Source organism: Trichechus manatus, unplaced genomic scaffold (assembly GCF_000243295.1).
Source record: "Trichechus manatus latirostris isolate Lorelei unplaced genomic scaffold, TriManLat1.0 scaffold00162, whole genome shotgun sequence".
Taxonomy (NCBI): domain Eukaryota; kingdom Metazoa; phylum Chordata; class Mammalia; order Sirenia; family Trichechidae; genus Trichechus; species Trichechus manatus.
This window is the reverse complement of record NW_004444098.1, coordinates 615,213-633,998: the sequence shown is the minus strand read 5'-3', so window position 1 is coordinate 633,998 and position 18,786 is coordinate 615,213. Positions and strand designations below refer to the sequence as shown.

Below are 18,786 nucleotides of genomic sequence, written 5' to 3'. Positions count from 1 at the left end.
TCTATGAAGTAGAGAATCTGTTTATTTAGCTTGAAGCAAACTTGTTCATATTTTTGAGAGATTGTGTTTAGTTTATATTTTAACTTGGGAAAATTGATATAGTTACGATGTTGCTTTGTCCTATTCTAGACCAAGGGGTGTTTTGCAATGCGTTCAAGTCTGTATTTTCAGCAGTGTTTTACAGTTTTCCTCATTTCGGGGTACTTTTTGTTAAGTATTTTATTTTGGTTGTGGTTGATATTGTAAACGGGGTTCTCTCTTCCATTACACCTTCGAATTGGTTATTGTAGGTTATCTATGAAGGCTATTGGTTTGTATGTTAATTTTATATCCTGCTCTCCTTGTGAATTCTTTTTTGCTTGGGTTAGTTCTATCATTGATTCTCTTGGTTTTTCCAAGTATACAATCATATCCTATGCAAATGCAGCTGCTTTTGCTTTTCCAATTCTCGGGGCTCTAATTGTTATCTCTGTCTGATTGCATTGGCTAATACCTCCGACAGAGATAATGAAAAGAGTGGTGGATAGAGCCAGCATCCTTGCCTTGAGTCCTGACCTTCGTAGAAATGTCTGTAATGTTTCCACATCTGAAAAGTTGCTGGTTTTAGGACTGCAGTAGAAATATTTTATATAGTTTTTTTTTTAATTATAACATTCATAAATGAACACATTGGGTTTTTCTTTTATTTAGCTCCCAGAAAAGCGTCCCACATTTCAGCAACTTCTATCTTCCATTGAACCACTTCGGGAAAAAGACAAGCCTTGAAGAAGAAATTCGGAGAGTTGATGAGAGTGGATATACGTGTTGGCCAACATTTTCACTCTTCTTTGAAGAGAAAGTAGCAAGGCATAATGTAATTTAGCTAGTTCTTCTTAATGGTGTTCTGTGTGCTGTTTGTCTGTTATATGATCTAGAAATTAACAAGGTAGGAAACCAAAAATTTCCTTGACTTTCAGGTCAAATGAGTAATTTGGTTTGTGCTGCTCTTAACATAATACTTCCTAGCCTATCGCAGAAGCATATTTTCTGATTGCAGTATGGAGAAGGTGTGTACCATGTGTAAACATTGAACAGAATTGAAAAATTATTTGTTGGATCTTCGTTCTTTTCTTTATACTGTTGCTGTCATGATAATTAAATATGTTATTAGCATGTACAAAAATGTGGACATTTGCCTTCATGTTTCAATATTCTCAAACAGTAGCACTCATGAGAGTCAAGAAGAGAGTTTATTAAAACAGAGATTCCTACGACCCACCCCAGAGACTCTGGAAGAGCAGGTCTGAGGGTCGCCCAAGAATTTGTATTTCTAACGAGCTCCCAGAGGATGCTGATGCTGTCAGTCTGAACTGCGCTAGGGGACCTCATTATGTGGTGGGGCATTGCTGTTGTTGTTGTTAGCGGCCGTTGAGTTAGCCTCCAACTCACGATGACTCTGTGTCAATAAAATGAAACACTGCCTGGTCCCGCGCCATCCCCATGATCGGTCGTGGATCAGACGGTTGTGATCCATAAGGTTTTCACTGACTGATTTTTAGAAGTAGATTGCCAGACCTTTCTTCCTAGTCTATTGTAGTCTGGAAGCTCCGCTGAAACCTGTTCAGCATCATAGCAACACTCAAGCTTCCACTGCCAGATGGGTGGTGGCTGTGCATGAGGTGCATTGGCCAGGAATCGAACCCAGGTCTCCCGCTTGGAAGGCAAGAATTCTACCACTGAACCACCACTACCCCCACGGGGCATCATTAGTTGGCCCATAATTCAAACCAAATGGCACCATTTTCTTCTGATATCCAGATGAGAACAATGACTTCTTACGTCATCATGTACACAAATATAAAACTTAAGTTAAAACTATTAAATAACATATTAAATATATTTCACATAGAGCAAAATTAAAAAGATACAAAGTCACAATTTGATGCTCTTCCTTAGTCTTAACCATTATCAATTTCAACTCAGTCTCACCATGGTCTTCTCTCTAGAATTTGTTAGATTGCTGCTTCCTAATCATTTGAAATCTTTCAGTTGTGGGCTCTAGGGATTCTGGCTAGTTTGATAACTGAGGTTTCCATTTCATTCTTCCATCTTGATACCAAAGTACAGAAGTCCTATTTTAGCTTTCCATGGCTGTTACTAGAAGGTACTTTAGCTTTAAAACTGTTCCTGGGATTGCCCTGCTGCTGGGCCCATGGGTTATTAATCTCTTCTGGAATACTTGATTGCCCTGTCTATAATGTCAAGAAGTGGGAGAGAAAAGTTACACGGAGGGCACTATTGCAATAAAAACTGAAACCAAACGCATTGCCGTCAAGTTGATTCCAACTCATGGCAACCCTGTGTGTTACACAGTAGAACTGACCTCCATAGGGTGCTCTTGGCTGTAATCTTTATAGAAGCAGATCACCAACCTTTCTTCCATGGTGCCACTGGGTGAGTTCGAACCACCAATGTTTCTGTTAATAGCTGAGTGCAAACCGTTTTTGCCACCCAGGCTTCTTACAATGAAAAACCCGTTTAAAACCCATTGCTGCTAAGTCAATTCTGACTCATAGCGACCCTATAGGACAGAGTAGAACTGCCCCAGAGGGTTTCCAAAGAGCGGCTGGTGGACCCCAACTGCTGACCTTTTGGTTAGCAGCCGAGCTCTTAACCACCGTGCTACCAGAGCTCCTACAATGAAAGGACACTTCAGTTAAACCTAGCTGCTATTTTCCAGTCTCTAAGTTTTTGAGATTTCAGATTAGTCTCCGTGGAAGAACATATGATACAAAAATCCGCAAAGGGAGAATATCAGACACACACCATAGGTCTTCAAATAATGGGGAATAATTGGGCTTTTCTGGCCATTAGATAAGCAGCCCTGGTGGCGCAGTGGTTAAGTGCTTGGCTGCTAACCGAAAGGTGGATAGATGGAACCCATCAGCTGCTCTGCAGGAGAAAGATGTGGCAGTCTGCTTCCGTAAAGATTACAGCCTTGGAAACCCTATGGGGCGGTTCTACTCTGTCCTACAGGGTCGCTATGAGTTGGAATCGACTCAACGGCAATGGGTATGGGCCATTAGATTTTTGCAGTTTGAGTAACAAAATTAGCTCATTATTTCAAAAGCAACTAGCCCAGAATGCAAATTTCAAAATTCAGTATACAGATGTAAGATTGGAATTGTTTTTGTTTATAAGACTTAAAGTTTATGTTCTTTTGGGAGAAAGAAAACCATTATAGACGTATTACTAAATAAGAATGACAGTATGAGGATTAACTGCCTCATTCTTCAACAGTTCTGTTTGGTTGACTTTTAAACAGAAACACTTCAGTCGTTTAAAATTTTTCCATACTGGTCAAGCCCACAAACTGCCTGTCATGTTTTGACTAAAGTATTGTGTCACTGCAAGGTAAGTACCTTTACAAAGCAAATTGAATAGATGAGCCATACAGTCTGTGTCGCAACTACTCAGCTCTGCCTGGTGGCACCAAAGCAGTCATAAAAACCAGTTGCTGTGGAGTCGATTCTGATTCATGGCGACTCCATGTGTGTCAGAGTAGAACCGCGCTCCACAGAGTTTTCAGTGGCTGATTTTTCAGAAGTGGATCGCCAGGTCTTTCTTCTGAGGTGCCTCTGGGTGGATCCGAACCTCCAACCTTATGGTAAACAGCCAAGAGCATTAACCGTTTGCACCACCCAGGGACTCCGGCACCCAACTACTTGGGTTCAAATCTCAGCTTTACCATATCCTAGCTGCATAACCTCGAACAAGTTAAACTCTCTGCCTCAATATTCCCATCTATAAAGTGTGGATAAAGATACTGTGTACCTCAGAGGGTGTTATGAGGTTTAAATGAACTCTTCTATAACAGGTGAGCATCTACTATTGGTATATGAACCTCAGCGTATTAGGGACAAGAACACAAATGTCTAGCTTTCTCAAAAACAGGCGCAGGTCTTACTAGAACCATTTGTTGGATTGATTTTATAATTGCTTTGTACAATAGAGCAATTTGAGAAGCGGGGCTACATCCCAAGACCTTTGGGGTGGTCAAGGGTTCGTTCCGGCAGTCAGACGACAGCTCTGTCCATGGAAGGGAGAAGTAGACAGAATCCACAAAAACCCCAGGACGTGAGTACACACGAGAATACAGCAGTGTGTACATCTAGCAAGCATTTATTGTCTGTCCTGTGCTCAGCACTACTGAGACACTGTGGGTGATTACAAAAGATTGAAGAGATCAGATGCCCACTTCAGAGGGTGGCGTTCAGTTGGGATCGACAGCTCCAGAACAATGGAAGCGCGTTTCTAGCATGTGTGCTCTGGGGGGTTCGTGGAGGCCCCTGGTACTAGCTTTGTATTGTCAGGAGGGAGATGTCGATCAAGAGCTTGGAAGTGAGAAGGTGATGCCTACCAACTCCTCTCTGGATTCTTGTCTCTTCTTTAGACCTGTCACCCTGAAGACGGAAGGGTCCGGTCCAAATGTCACTGTGGGAAATCACTATAGTACTTGAATTAAGTTCACACAAAGAAAGCGGGTCATCCTTTACATGTGGGATAAGTTAAAGGGAACATTGTATGCCCTTCTCAATTCCTGTACCCCACCAGCTCACGGGCACAGTCCTCACAGGCTCTCCATCCATATTCCACACAAGGCTCAACACTTGCTCCCACAGTATAGCCTTTTATTCAACTCCAGCCACTCAACATAGTTACATTTCCCTTCCCCCGACCAGCCTGGGAGACCAAAGACACACGTTCTCTACTATTCTCTGATGTCAACATCCTTTTAGGAAACACAAGGAAAGTCAGCTCCTGAGGCAGAAATAAATACTGAAAGCAGTGAGCGTGAGGGTGCCCTGTCCGTGGTTGCGCTGTCTTTGGACAACGCCACCTGAACAGAGCCATAGTTTTGATAGTTACTGACATCTTCATAATCCCATATTTTCTGTACCTTGAAATTAGCATTTACATCCTATAAAATCACCTCAGGAAGAAATCAGATTGGTTTGCTAAAATGAGGTCTGGACATCATCAGTGCTTTGGAATCCTGGGTTGTTCTCTCCTTTACTCAAGTCCCCGGAGGCATAAGGATTTTCTTCACAACTTGCTTGGCTTTTCCTGTTAAATAAAGTGAAGTCACCTTAACACAGCGTTGTCAGAATGACTACTGCCTCCCTTGGTCTCCACTGGCCCCAGGCATCACTTCCATCTCAGCGGCTAATCACTGGGTACTCATTTGCATGTCAGTCTTCTCTGACTAGACTGTAAACTCCTGGAGTGCAAGGATGGCATTGGATGCATTTCCTTAGCCCCCGTGAGTGGTTGGCACCATGACTGGTAGAGCGTACGAGGCTGGTTAAGGGTGTGGGCTCTGGAGTCAGAGAGGGGGACTCGAGGCCTCAGCTTGCCTCTTCAGAAAATGATGGCAATTATGTGCAGGCAATGAAACGATGCTGGTAGAGTGCTCACCCCACCCACTGCTGTCAAGTCGATTCTGACTCATAACGACCCTCTAGGACAGAGTAGAACTGCCCCATAGGGCTTCCAAGGAGCGGCTGGTGGATTGGAACTGCTGACCTTTTGGTTAGCAGCCGAACTGCTTAACCACTGCGCCATCGGGGCTCCAAATAGAGTAGTGCATATAGAGATTCAGTCAAGAAAATGTTTAAACAGCTGCAGTGGGAATAGAGTTTTGTTAGGTGGTATAAAAGAGTTGTTGTTAAGTGCCATTGAGTTGATTTTGACTCCTAGAGACCTCATGTGACAGAGTAGAACTGCCCCATAGGGTTTTCTTGGCTGCAATCTTTATGGATGCAGATTGCCAGGTCTTTCCGCCACGGAGCAGCGGGGTGGGTTCTAACCACCGACCTTTCAGTTAGCAGCCAAGTGCTTAACCGTTTGTACTGCAAGGGCTCCTTTATAAAAGAGTATGAACCTTTATTTCATAAGCCCAATGAAAGGGAATGACTTCTGAAGGTCAGAAAAAAATCTAGTGGTAGACCAAGACTAGAAATTAGGTCCCTAGTGATTTAAAACTTCAGTGAACTTGATCTTTAACTGAAGAACAAATTAGAGAGTGCCCGGCCCATGAACTAATGAAATGAATGATACAGAGTCAGGGCCAGCTGGGAAGGAAGATAGGTGATAAAAGGGGAGTAGTTTGAAGCAAATATCAGAGCTCATTCTTGAATGATTCCACAGTTCATACCCATTACCAGTCCAGTGTCTAGGGTCTCTTCCAGAGCAAGGAGGACTCAGCAGTGAGGACAGTCCCCCGAGCCCACCCACCCAGGTGAGTCTGCAGTGCCTCCGTCACTAAGGAAATGATGCTGTGGTAGGCTTGCTAGGAAGGTGAAGGGCAAATGAAATCTGGTCATGTCTAGGGGATGCATCAGAATATTTAGGTGCAAAATTGTTCAACTAAGTAACTAGCCTACACAACCTGCCACTTACTGCAAATTTTCTAGCTAGTATTCCCTAAACCTTACTGTCTTAGGATAGATAGATAGATAAGTCTTAGGAAAGTTCACTTACTTCCTTCGATCTCTGATCCCAGTGAAGATCAGGAAGACAATACCAATTACTACCACTGCCATTACCACTCCAAAAACAATCAGCCATATGACAACGGGTGGCTGGTAAGGGGGGCTCAGGGTCGGCTGAATCCCCACGAACTCCAGGCTGTTGTCATCCAGGCGGAAAACATCATTGATGCGGCCCCGGGACATCCTATTGGCAAAAGCAAGACACAGCAAAGAGGACACTTAGGCAAAAGAAAATGGTGCATAGCTCTGTACCCTTTATATCGTTGTTCCAGAAAGGATTTGATAAGGCTTATCCTAAGAATGTACACCTAAAATGACAATGAAATCAAATAGATAGCCAGGTCCCTCCCATGAAAGATAAGAGTTTTGACAATTGCGCACCTTTCATAACTTGCAACCTAGGTTGCAAGTGTGGAAATGTGCAAATGGTTGGCGGCTGCTATTTGTGACTACTGTGTTGTAAAGACAAAGTTAGCATATTTAGCAAGAGTTTCCCCTATGTCAGAGTATGTCTATAATAAATGGATATCAAACAATGGCAAAGGGTAATTGGATACATCTCTTTCTACAAATGAATCAGGTCCTATAGCCAAGTCTCTATAGTAGCATTTCCACATAAATGGAGGCAGCATTGGAGAAAAACACAGAAAAGGGAGGTTTTCCAGTTTCTCCAGCACTGGGACAGGAAACGGCTGAGTTCTATAGAGGCAGAAAGGATGAGGATTATCTTCTTAAAGAAGAAAAAACCAGAACGAGATGGAAGTCAAGTGGGCAAGAGGTTAGCGTCTACCCAGAGAGGGAGGGAGAGCAAATCAGAATCAGCCACGTCACTCCAGGCAACCTCAGTCTGAAAGTGCTCAGGTCGTTCTGGAAACCAGGTGTGAGGTCCCCTGCAGCTTAGAGCTGAATACCCAGGAGGGCTGGGCTCTTCCATGGTGCTCGTAGCCGGCACTTCTCCCCAAGACGGACACAGAACTTCAGTTTGTAAGACGAAGTGAAACATGCCAATCAATGGCTGAGAAGAGCGCCTAGCAAACAGAGCGCACCAAGTGCTAGTCGTAGTGGTTGTCGTTGCATTTGTTAACCCCCTGATCCTTGCATAGCGTGTTTGAACATAAAACGTCACCTTATGGCCTCTTCAACTTCAGTTTTAGGAATGATGTCAGACACATTATTCGGTGCAGTGATGAAGAAGTTGAAGGAGATTCGTGGTTTCAAATCACTCACCCGCACGTCCTCCTCTCTGTGGAGAAACAAAAGAAACATCTCCCCTTGAGGCTGAGAGGACGCAGTAAAGGAATGAACACTTCCTCTTCTGTGGGAAGGAGACTAGGGAGGGCCCCAGGAGAGGGTCTTGGGGTAAAGTAGAGAGACAAGGGCACCCAACCGGGGTGGGGGAGGGTGCATCAGGAGCAGGAGCGGATTAACCAGTAAGCAAGGTATGCACTGGCTAACTTGTGTTTACTTACTAATCTGGGTAATCCCTCCCTGTTTGGGAGGATGTAATTATCCAAAACACATTAAAACTGCCCAAAGCCCAGGACGTCAACTACATAAGCTGTGATATCAAGTCTTGGCACTATTTGTTCTGCCACTGTACAAAAACCACATTTTTTTTTTTTCAGTGATGGAAAATATTCACACTGAAAGCACCAGATAATCAGCCAGGAATCACTGGTGACCCAGGATTGTAATAAACAACATGGCGGGCAGTCATGGCTCATGCCATGTGCAAAGATGGTACACTTACAGCCCCCCACCCTGCTCCCTCCCAGCAGACCATGTCCTGTTATCCCCATGGGTGAAGGTCATGAGTGGGATTTACTGGGCGATGTGACAAGACTGAGCTCTCAGCTGCCAGAGTGATCCTATTAAAACCTGATGCAGACTGTGTCCCCAGAACCCTTCAGTGATTACCCATCTTACTCAGAGTAAAAGCCCAAGTCCTGAGAATGGTCTTGGAAGCCCACGCAAACGTCTTTCTCTCCCTCCACTTCTCCCCGTGGTGCCCTGGTACATGTTGTCTTCTATTAGCTCACTCTGCTCCAGCCACACTCGTATCTTGGCTGTTTTTCCACCAGGTGAAGGGCATTCCTTCCTCAGGATCTTTGCACCTGCTGTTCCCTCTGACTGAAACACTTCCTTGTTATCCACACTGCTGGCTCTTTCTCCTCCTTCAGATCCTTGCTCAAATGTTAATGAGGCCTTTTCTGGCCATTTTGGTTAAAATTGACACACACATACACCAGCACTCCCTAGCCCCCTTCCTGTTGCGTTTTTCTTCCTAGCACTTATCACCATCGAATTCTATGATATTTCACTGGTACATTTTGTTGATTGTCACACACACACACACCACGTATACACTAGAATATAAGCCCAATAAAGGCAGTACCGAGAGTGGGTGAGAGTATTTGAGAGAGAGGAAGTGGACTTAATGAGAACAATGCTCTTACAATCAACAAGTCAGCTAAGCCATAATTATCTCTAAACAGAGAGGCCCAGATTCCAGAATATCAAAGAAGTTTTAAAAGTTATTAGGAGGTTGTTCTTAATTTCACTCAAAGAAAAGTTTAGGCAGAATGTACCCGCAGACCCAAGAATAAGGGAAGTGCTGGTTGAAGCAACTTGAGAACCCAGCAAATCAACTCACCCAAAAAGAATTGTCTGGTTTTTGACTTTTGAAAAATACTCTCTCATGGCATATGCAACAGACGAGCGGAACAAGTACATTTCATTGTCACTCCATTCGTACTGCAAATTCAGAAGAAAGGCACTGCTCAGTAGAGATCACATGGCACAGTCAAAACATGGCGCTCTGCAACCATTATTCTTAATTTTCCTCATACTACAAGTAGACTTGCTATTCATTAAAACAAACAAACAACAAAACAAAAAACCACCCTCGCCGTCAATTCTAACCCATGGTGATCCCATGTGTTACAGCCTACAACTGTTCTGCAGGGTGGGCGCCCTGGGTGGGTTCGAACCACCAACCTTTAGATTGTCACGCACAAACCGTCTGCCCCACCCAGGGACCTTTCATTAAGTCAGTGGTTCTCGAACTTGAACATGAATCAGCATCACCTGGTGGGTTTGTTAAACACGGAGCCCCTCTCTCAGAGCTTCCAATTCAGCATTTGCAGCTCTAACAAGCTTCCAGGTGAAAATGCTTTAAGAACTAACTGGGTTCAGTGATCCATTTGCTTTGGGTTGGATGTCAGCTGAAATAGACACTCTGAGGGCAGGTTTACAGATGGAAGTCAAAGAAGAGTTGTGGGTTTTGCTTAAAATGTCTATATAATTTAGACAAATATACGGAGCCCTAAAGTAGCCTTGGTGGTGAATGGTTAAGCACTTGGCTGCTAACGGAAAGGTCAGCGGTTCGAACCCACCGGCGGCTCTGTGGGAGAAAAGACCTAGCGATCTGCTCCCATAAAGATTACAGCATAAGAAACCTTAGGGGGCAGTTCTACTCTGTCATATAGGGTCTCTGTGAGTTGGAATTGACTGACAGCACACCACCACAACAACGTACAGAGAGCCCCAGTGGCAAAGTTAGGCGCTGGACTACTAACCAAAAGGTTGGCAGTTCGAACTCACCCAGTTGCTCCACGCGAGAAAGACTTGGATATTTGCTCCTATAAAGATTACAGCCTAGAAAACCCTATGGGGCAGTTCTACTCTGTCACATGGGGTCACTATGAGTGGAAAATTGACTGATGGCAAACAGCAACAGTGCTTTTGCTATTTTTAGAGTAAGTTTCAAGATGTGTCTAAGTGTAAAAGAAAAAGAGGAAAACTTGAGTTCCAAAGGAATAAATAACACCTTGTAAACAGCAAGGTAATCTGTTGACTCTTGTATGCCAATGCTAAACAAATGGCTTGTGTTTACCTGTCTACGAAAGACTTGTTCAAAAAAGAAAAAAGCATGCACTCTTTCCTCCAGTAGCTGGCAGTAGAGATCAATGAATGGCACACATTTCGTGTTTCTCCTTTATCTTTTAGGAAAAAAATCTACAAGGTTTCACAAAAGAATTGTTAACATTCACTTCAGCTTGGTTTCACCCAGGTTTGGGGAGAAAAAGATTACTTCAATCATAATCATAATATTAATACTACTGCGGATAAGATTATGGTTACTATTTCCGTATTTTAAAAAATCTTAAAGGCTGAGTTCTCAAAATGATGCCAAAGATCCAATTGGGCTTCACCATGAAATCGCCTGATTTGGGCAGACATTCTGGCCCGAATATGTTGTTGTTGTTAGGTGCTGTTGAGTCAGATCTGACTCATAGTGACCCTATGTACAACAGAACGAAACACTGCCCTGTCCAGCGCCATCCTCACAATTATTGCTATGCGTGAGCACATTGTTGCAGCCACTATATCCATCCATCTCACTGAGGGTGTTCCTCTTTTTCACTGACTTTACCAAGCATGATGTGGTTCTCCAGGGACTGGTCCCTCCTGATTACATGTCCAAAGTACATCAGATGAAGTCTTGCCATCCTCGCTTCCAAGGAGAACTCTGGCTGTACTTCTTCCAAGACAGACTTGTTTGTTCTTCTGGCAGTCCGTGGTATATTCAATATTCTCCACCAATACCGTAATTCAAAGGCGTCAATTCTTCTTCAGTCTTCCTTATTCATTGTCCAGCTTTCGTACGCATATGAGACGATCGAAAATACCATGGCTTGGGTCAGGCGCACCTTAGTACTCAAAGTGACATCTTTGCTTTTGAACGCTTTTAAAGAGGTCTTTTGTGGCAGATTTGCCCAAAGCAATACGTTGTTGGATTTCTTGACTGCTGCTTCCATGGGCGTTGATTGTGGATCCAAGTAAAATGAAATCCTTGACAACTTCAATATTTGCTCCATTTATCATGATGTTGCTTATTGGTCCAGTTGTGAGGATTTTTGTCTTCTCTGTGTTGAAGTGTAATCCATGCTGAAGGCTGTGGTCTTTGATCTTCATCAGTAAGTGCTTCAAGTCCTCTTCACTTTCAGCAAGCAAGGTTGTGTCATCTGCATAACGCAGGTTGTTAATGAGTCTTCCTCCAATCCTGATGCTGCCTTCTTCTTCATATAGTCCAGCTTCTTGGATTATTTGTTTGGCATACAGACTGAATAAGTATGGTGAAAGGATACAACCCTGCCGCACACCTTTCCTGACTTTAAGCCACACAGTATCCCCTTGTTTTATCTGAATGACTGCCTCTTGATCTATGTACAGGTTCCTCATGAGCACAATTAAGTGTTCTGGAATTCCCATTCTTCGCAATGTTATCCAGAATTTGTCATGATCCACACAGTCGAATGCCTTTGCATAGTCAATAAAACACAGGTAAACATCTTTCTGGTATTCTCTTCTTTCAGCCAAGATCCATTTAACATTAGCAATGATATCCCTTGTTCCACGTCCTCTTCTGAATCCAGCTTGAATTTCTGGCAGTTCCCTGTCCATATACTGCTGCAACCGTTTCTGAATTATCATCAGCAAGATTTTACTTGTTGTGATGTTAATGATACTGTTCAATCAGTCGGTTGGCCAAATAGCTATCTTCCAAATTTCTTGGCATAGGCGAGTGAGCACCTCCAGCCCTGCATCCGTTTATTGAAACATCTCAGTTGGTATTCCGTCAATTCCTGGAGCCTTGTTTTTCACTAGTGCCTTCAGTGCTGCTTGGACTTCTTCCTTCATTACCATCAGTTCTTGATTATATGCTACCTCCTGAAATGGTTGAACGTCCAGCATTTCTTTTTGGTACAGTGACTCTGTGTATTCCTTCCATCTTCTTTTGATGCTTCCTGTGTTGTTCAATATTTTGCCCATAGAGTCCTTCAATATTGCAACTCAAGGCTTGAATTTTTTCTTCAGTTCTTTCAGCTTGAGAAATGCTGAGTGTGGTCTTCCCTTTTGGTTTTCTAACTCTAGGTCTTCGCACATTTCATTATAATACTTTGTCTTCTTGAGCCGCCCTTTGAAATCTTCTGTTCAGCTCTTTTACTTCATCATTTCTTTCATTCGCTTTAGCTACTCTATGTTCAAGAGTAAGTTTCAGAGTCTCTTCTGACATCCACTTTGGTCTTTTCTTTCTCTCTTGTCTTTTTAATGACCTTTTGCTTTCTTCATGTATGATGTCTTTGATGTCATCCCACAACTAGTCTGGTCTGGTCTTCATTCACTAGTGTTAAATGCGTCAAAGCTATTCTTGACATAGTCTCCAAAGTCAAGTGGGATATACTCAAGATCGTATTTTGGTTCTCGTGGACTTGTTTTAATTTTCTTCAGCTTCAACTTGAACTTGCATGTGAGCAATTAATTATCTGTTTCGCAGTCAGCCCCTGGCCTTGTTCTGATGATGATATTGAGCTTTTCCATTGTCTCTTTCCACAGATGTAGTCGATTTGATTCCTGTATTTTCCACCTGGTGAGGTCCACGTGTATAGTCTCTATTTATATTGTTAAAATGAATAAGTCGTTTGTCTGCAAAATTCTATCATTCGGTCTCTGGTGTTGTTTCTATCACCAAGACCGTAATTTCCAACCACTGATCCTTCTTATTTGTTTCCAACTTTCACATTCCAATCACCGGTAATTATCAACACATCTTGATTGCATGTTTGATCAATTTCAGCCTGCAGAATTTGGTAAAAATCTTCAATTTCCTCATCTTTGGCATTAGTGGTTGGTGTGTAAATTTGAATAATAGTCATATTAACTGGTCTCCTTTGCAGGCGTATGGATATCATCCTATCACTGACAGCATTGTACTTCAGGACAGTTCTTGAAATGCTCTTTTTGACAGTGGGTGTGACGCCATTCCTCCTCAATTTGTCATTTCAGGCATAGTAGACCATATGATTGTCTGATTCAAAATGGCCAATACCAGTCCATTTCAGCTCACTAATGCCTAGGATATCAATCTTTATGCATTCCATTTCATTTTTTATGGCTTCAAATTTTCTTAGATTCATACCTCGTACATTCCACTTTCTGATTATTAATGGATATTGCAGCTGTTTCTTCTCATTTTTAGTCATGCCACATCAGCAAATGAAGGTCCTGAAAGCTTGACTCCATCCACGTCATTAAGGTCGACTCTACTTTGAGGAGCAAGCTCTTCCCCAGTCGTATTTTGAGTGCCTTCCAATCTGAGGGGCTCATCTCCTGGCACTATATCAGACAATGTTCTGCTGCTATATGTAAGGTTTTCACTGGCCAATTTTTTCAGAAGTAGACTGCCAGGTCCTTCTTCCTAGTCTGTCTTAGTCTGGAAGCACTGAAGAAACCTGTCCACCATGGGTGACCCCGTTAGTATTTGAAACACCAGTGGCATAGGTTCAAGTATCACAGCAACATGCAAGCCACCACAGTACAACAAACTGACAGATGGGTGGTGGCCCCAATATGTAGATGCATTTAAAGTATGGTCTTGATCTCATCTAAGGTCCTGGGTAGCGCAAATGGTTTGCTCTCAGCTACTAAACAAATGGTCAGCACTTTGAATCTACCCAGTGGTGGGGAAGAAGGGCCTGGCAATCTACTTCCATAAGGTCACAGCCATTGAAAATCCTGTGGAGCATAGGTCCACTGTGAATCACGTGGGGTCACCATGAGTCAGAATCGACTCAACAGCAATGGGTGAACAGGCCTCAGAAGGTTACACTATCAAACCCTCTGAAGACTATTTACCAATCCCCTTACTGCATGAGAAAAGAAGATGGGGACAAATGCCAAGAAAAAAGATAATTAAAAATGATCCAAATCTGCTGGTTGTAACTAAAATTTATTAGACCAGGGAAGAGCTAATAAAAACATGACAGCAAGAGGAATGATCCCGTAGACACTCAATGATCGTTAAGCAATAGGAACTTGAACATTCAGAGTTTGGGAAGCAATGCAGCTCCATTTTTATTATTTCTCTCTTAAGTGTTCACTTTTGACTCCTACTATATTATTTATATTTTGATGTCTTATCTATGAAAAATATAGTACAACTACTATTAAGACTTGGACAATATTTAACTTTCCAGGAAAAGCAAGGGGGTAGAAATACAATTCTTGGATGTATCCGATGCAGGCAACAATTTTCTGTAGCACCTTGGACTGTTTTACCCAATAGCCCCAGGGCGTGGTCAAACGCTGCAAAGCCTTCGGGGTACCCCACACGCCTGCATCCCTAGGTCTTTGATCTCAATCTGCCTGACATTACCTTCTCTCCTCTTTCCCAATTGAAGCGACTTCTACTTTCTCAGACCGAATAACCTGAGACAGGTGTTCAGGAGAAAGCAATAGCTGATTAAAGTAATTCTCAATGAAGGTGTGTGTAATATGATTTTCTGTAAAACAGTTTGTAACCTCAAAATATATCTCTAAGTCAGTGGTCCTCAAATGTTGCTGTAATTAGAATCACCTGGGGAGCTTTTGAACCGCTTGATGCCCAACTGTTGCTGTTACACCCCAGACCAATTAAATCCGAGTTTTTCGGGGTGAGAGCCAGGCATTCATATTTTTAAAACTTCCCATGTAGCTCCAATGTGCAGCCAAGTTTGAGAAACAGTGTTCTAAATCAGAGCTTCTCAGTTTTATTGTGCATAGCAACCACCTGCGGGGGCGGGGAGAGGCGGGTCTGGTTAAAATACTGTTAAGCAGGTTGATTAAGAAGATTAAGCTGATTAAGCAGGTTGATTAAGCTGATTAAACAGGTTAATTAAGCGATTAAGCTGGAGCCTAGGATTCTGCATTTTAACAAGCTCCCAGGTGATGCGGATGCTGCTGGTCCACGGCCCACACTCGTTGTAGCCAGGATATGTAGCTGACTAAAACAAAAAACTACACGAACTACTTCTAAAAACAATCTCTCAAAATATACCTAAGTCCTCTTCCTCAAATACAAGTCATGGTGACAGAGTGAATTGGGAGGGTGGGTACTTGATATTTAAGGACTGGTATAGATGTTTTCTCATTGATCTTCATGACACCTTCAAGGCAACAAGTAGAAAGTAGGCATAGCCTATCCAATAAGGAATGTGTTACCAAAACAAAACAAGCTGAAGGCCAGAACCTGGGGCTAGTACTCTTGAAAAGAACCATGTGGCCCCCTAACCTTTCTGACCACCCTGGAATGGGTTTATTGTGCCCCATTTAGGGGCAATTCATTGAAAAGTAATGGACGCACTAGCCAAGATACTCACCACTTTGTCTCCAAGAGCAGATTTTAAGCTTATCCTCACTTTGATGGATTGGCCATTATCTGATTAACAAGAAATAGAAGACTGTAGTTACAGATGACAGATTGACCACGTGTTTACCTCCTTCCCCTCCACTTATCCCACTTAAGTGCTAGTAAAGACAATTTCAACAAGGCATAAATACACTTTTAGAAGATGACAAGTGATGGAGGAGGGGTGACTGCTTTCTCAGGGGACAGTAAGCCATGGCATAGTGTGTACACAGAGCGGATATAGACCCCAAAAGAGCCAGAGAGCCCGATAGAGTCTTGAGACTCAGGGATGGTAGATGGTGGGAAGAAGGTGTCCAGCTGAAAACAGGGAGACTGAAGTCAAGGTGTGGTTAAAGGCAATTTGGGGCACAGTTGATCGTCCTACCATGTATCCTTGCTTAGAAAGTCACTTGGAGGCTGTGCTCCAGTGAAACAAGAGGTAATCAGGAAGGAAGACATGGAGTTTAGGAAGCAGTAGATTCAACGATTTTCTGTAAAACACTTTGTAACCTCAAAATATATCTCTAAGTCAGTGGCCCTCAAGTGTTGCTGTAATCAGAATCACCTGGGGAGCTTTTGAACGGCTTGATGACCAACTCTTGATGTTACACACCCCAGAAACAGCAGCAAAGGAATGACTCAGAATGAAAACTGGTTCAGATGGAGACAGGAGGATTTAGCACTCTAAGAGGAAAGTCTCTAGGAAAAAAACAAGGCTGAAAATAATAGATACGTTGGAGTAGCTGGAAAAAAATTATACTATGTAGATAGCAAGATAGGCGTGCCAAAAAAATGAGGCATGTACAAACTGCAGGACAAACAAAAAGCCACGTAAGAAAGGATATAAAGTAGTATATTACTTGGCTCTGCAGGCATAATGATATACACATTGATAATTGCTTTGCTTAAAAATTGTGATAAAGCTTCATTGAGAGGGTGAGAAAGCTGGAGACTGCTATACATTATGTTTTAAAGATGGGGCTAATAAAGTGGACTTGAAAGAGAGTGGGTGTGTAAGGTAGCTTTCATTGTGTCTAGTACATAGTAGGTGTTTGACAGACAATGCGTTCCCTCCCCCATAAAATGGCAGTTGCCAGCATAGCAGAGTCTGAAGTAGGGTCTATGTACAGGGAAGACATACTGATCTCTGTGACAGCCCTATGAGACTTGGGCCAGAGTAGATTAGGGAGAAGCAGAGAGAGAGCAACACGAAACATGTCAACTCATTGGTACCCACATGGAGTCCAGTCAGTGCTCCATCCCACAGAAGAATTGCTGTTCTGCTCTTTCAGCCAGGTAAACAAGGGCTCAAAGTAGTTGAGCAGTGGTGTTACATTCATATTCTTAGCTCCTACAACATTTTCCAATGCTGAGGTCCAGGATTTTGATTTTCCAAGGCTCAGCATACCGCTATATGAAAAAAGAAGGGTTCAGGGCCATTTGAGGGATTCCAGATCTACCTCTATTTACACCTACAGTCTATGGTTCCTTCTCTTTGACTTGGCTCAGTTTGCTCCTGGCGGATAAGAGAATAAAGTGTATTAACAAGTGTATTCATCCCTCACGCTCTCTGCCTTTCCAATTACTACAAAGGGAGCTCTGTAGATTGGATGTGGAGAGAGGAGATGGCTGGTCCAACCATTGCAAGTTCTTGGTTTCTACCTGACCACAAATTAAACATTTAATATGTAGAAAAGGACATTTTGAAGCCAAACATTTTCTTTTCAGAAAATATAAAACCAAATTCAAGCGTAGGCATGGATGCTAGGAGAGGTTCACCATTTAGAAGCATTTCTTACAGCAGCTTCTTCCCTGCTTCGGTGGAATTTGAGATGTCACATTTGTGCAGGGGACCTTCATGTTTAGCCACTTGACAAAGGGCTTCTTGAAACTGGAACTGATAAATGGTCCTTGTGTAATACCTGTACAAGAGACAAAGAAAAAAGGCAGTTCTGTGTTTAGTTACGATGGTAGAATCATTGACTGGGGCAAAAAATTGAATTCAGCAGCCCAAGGAACCAGAGGTACTAGTCAAACCTCTCTTTCCAGAAAGACCCAAACGTGAACCCTACAAACTCATCATAACTTACCTGTATTTTATATATCAGCTGATAAGCAATGCAGTATTACTTTCTTAAATGTTAGTTTATACTTATAATGTATTGTACAGATTTATAGCCCTTTTATATGAATAATATTAATTGATCCTTATAGCAGGACGATGACATTATTTCCACTTTACAAATAAAGAAACGGAGGCTCAGGAAACTCAGGGTCGGGGTGTCAATAGGTGAGGAACGTAGGTTTTTGGACTCCAAGTTAAAAATGTTCTTTCTATTACAGTACTCTCTGAACTCTGTCAGTAATGAGAAAACTAACAAAAAAGCTTTTTATTTCTCCCAACGATACTAGTAATTCCTCGATGGGGGCAAACGGATGGCACACAAGTTTTATTTAATCCAATAAATCATGTTATGTTAAATTGAATGGAAAGTGATCATCTCTTTCGAGCTTCTAGGGTGGGGCGTGGAGATAGAAAGATAAATTATCATCACCATTTCATTGATCCCTACTTCTTTGCCACTAGTACAGGGGTCCACAAACCCTAGAAGTTAAAGAGTGAGAACAGAACTGTCATTTACCGGATGAACGAGTAGTCATTAGCAACGTGGAACAGAGCCGCGGGGTCACAGTATGATTCGTCATGAGGTACAGGTTCCACTACCCCAACTATCTCTCGCCTTTAGGGAGAAAAGAAGATACATTAGCCACGGGTCACCCATCATGACAAGGGAGAGCTGGGCACAGCCTGTGCTGTTTCATTAGTCAGTGGTATGCACATTGGAACTGGTTGTCAGGTGAAATAAAAACAGTGTAAGAGGGACTGACACGGTGGCTGCAACTGTGGGTTCAAACATAGCAACGATTGTGAGGATGGCGCACAACCGCGCAGTGTTTCATTCTGTTGTACACAGGGTTGCTAAGAGTTGGAACCAACTCGACCGCACCTAACAACAACAACAA

General features: G+C 42.7%; 2 protein-coding genes across 4 annotated transcripts in view; one reads left to right on the top strand and one right to left on the bottom strand.

Moving 5' to 3' along the window:
• Positions 1 to 1,203, top strand: part of BMX (BMX non-receptor tyrosine kinase) — a 54,758-nt gene extending 53,555 nt beyond the window's left edge. For all 3 annotated transcript variants that reach the window (XM_023740683.1, XM_004386325.3, XM_023740682.1), the window contains one exon: positions 691 to 1,203. In XM_023740683.1, coding sequence (XP_023596451.1) covers positions 691 to 765 — 75 coding nt within the window. In that variant the 3' untranslated portion in view covers positions 766 to 1,203. The remainder of the gene's footprint in view (positions 1 to 690) is intronic.
• Positions 1,204 to 4,997: 3,794 nt separating this feature from the next.
• ACE2 (angiotensin converting enzyme 2) overlaps positions 4,998 to 18,786 on the bottom strand; it is a 45,306-nt gene continuing 31,517 nt past the window's right edge. The window contains exons 11-18 of the mRNA XM_004386324.2: positions 18,405 to 18,503; positions 17,562 to 17,684; positions 17,000 to 17,172; positions 15,734 to 15,792; positions 9,187 to 9,287; positions 7,660 to 7,776; positions 6,523 to 6,717; positions 4,998 to 5,106 (exon numbers count right to left, since the gene is read on the bottom strand). Of these exons, the coding sequence (XP_004386381.1) occupies positions 4,998 to 5,106; positions 6,523 to 6,717; positions 7,660 to 7,776; positions 9,187 to 9,287; positions 15,734 to 15,792; positions 17,000 to 17,172; positions 17,562 to 17,684; positions 18,405 to 18,503 (976 nt within the window). The remainder of the gene's footprint in view (positions 5,107 to 6,522; positions 6,718 to 7,659; positions 7,777 to 9,186; positions 9,288 to 15,733; positions 15,793 to 16,999; positions 17,173 to 17,561; positions 17,685 to 18,404; positions 18,504 to 18,786) is intronic.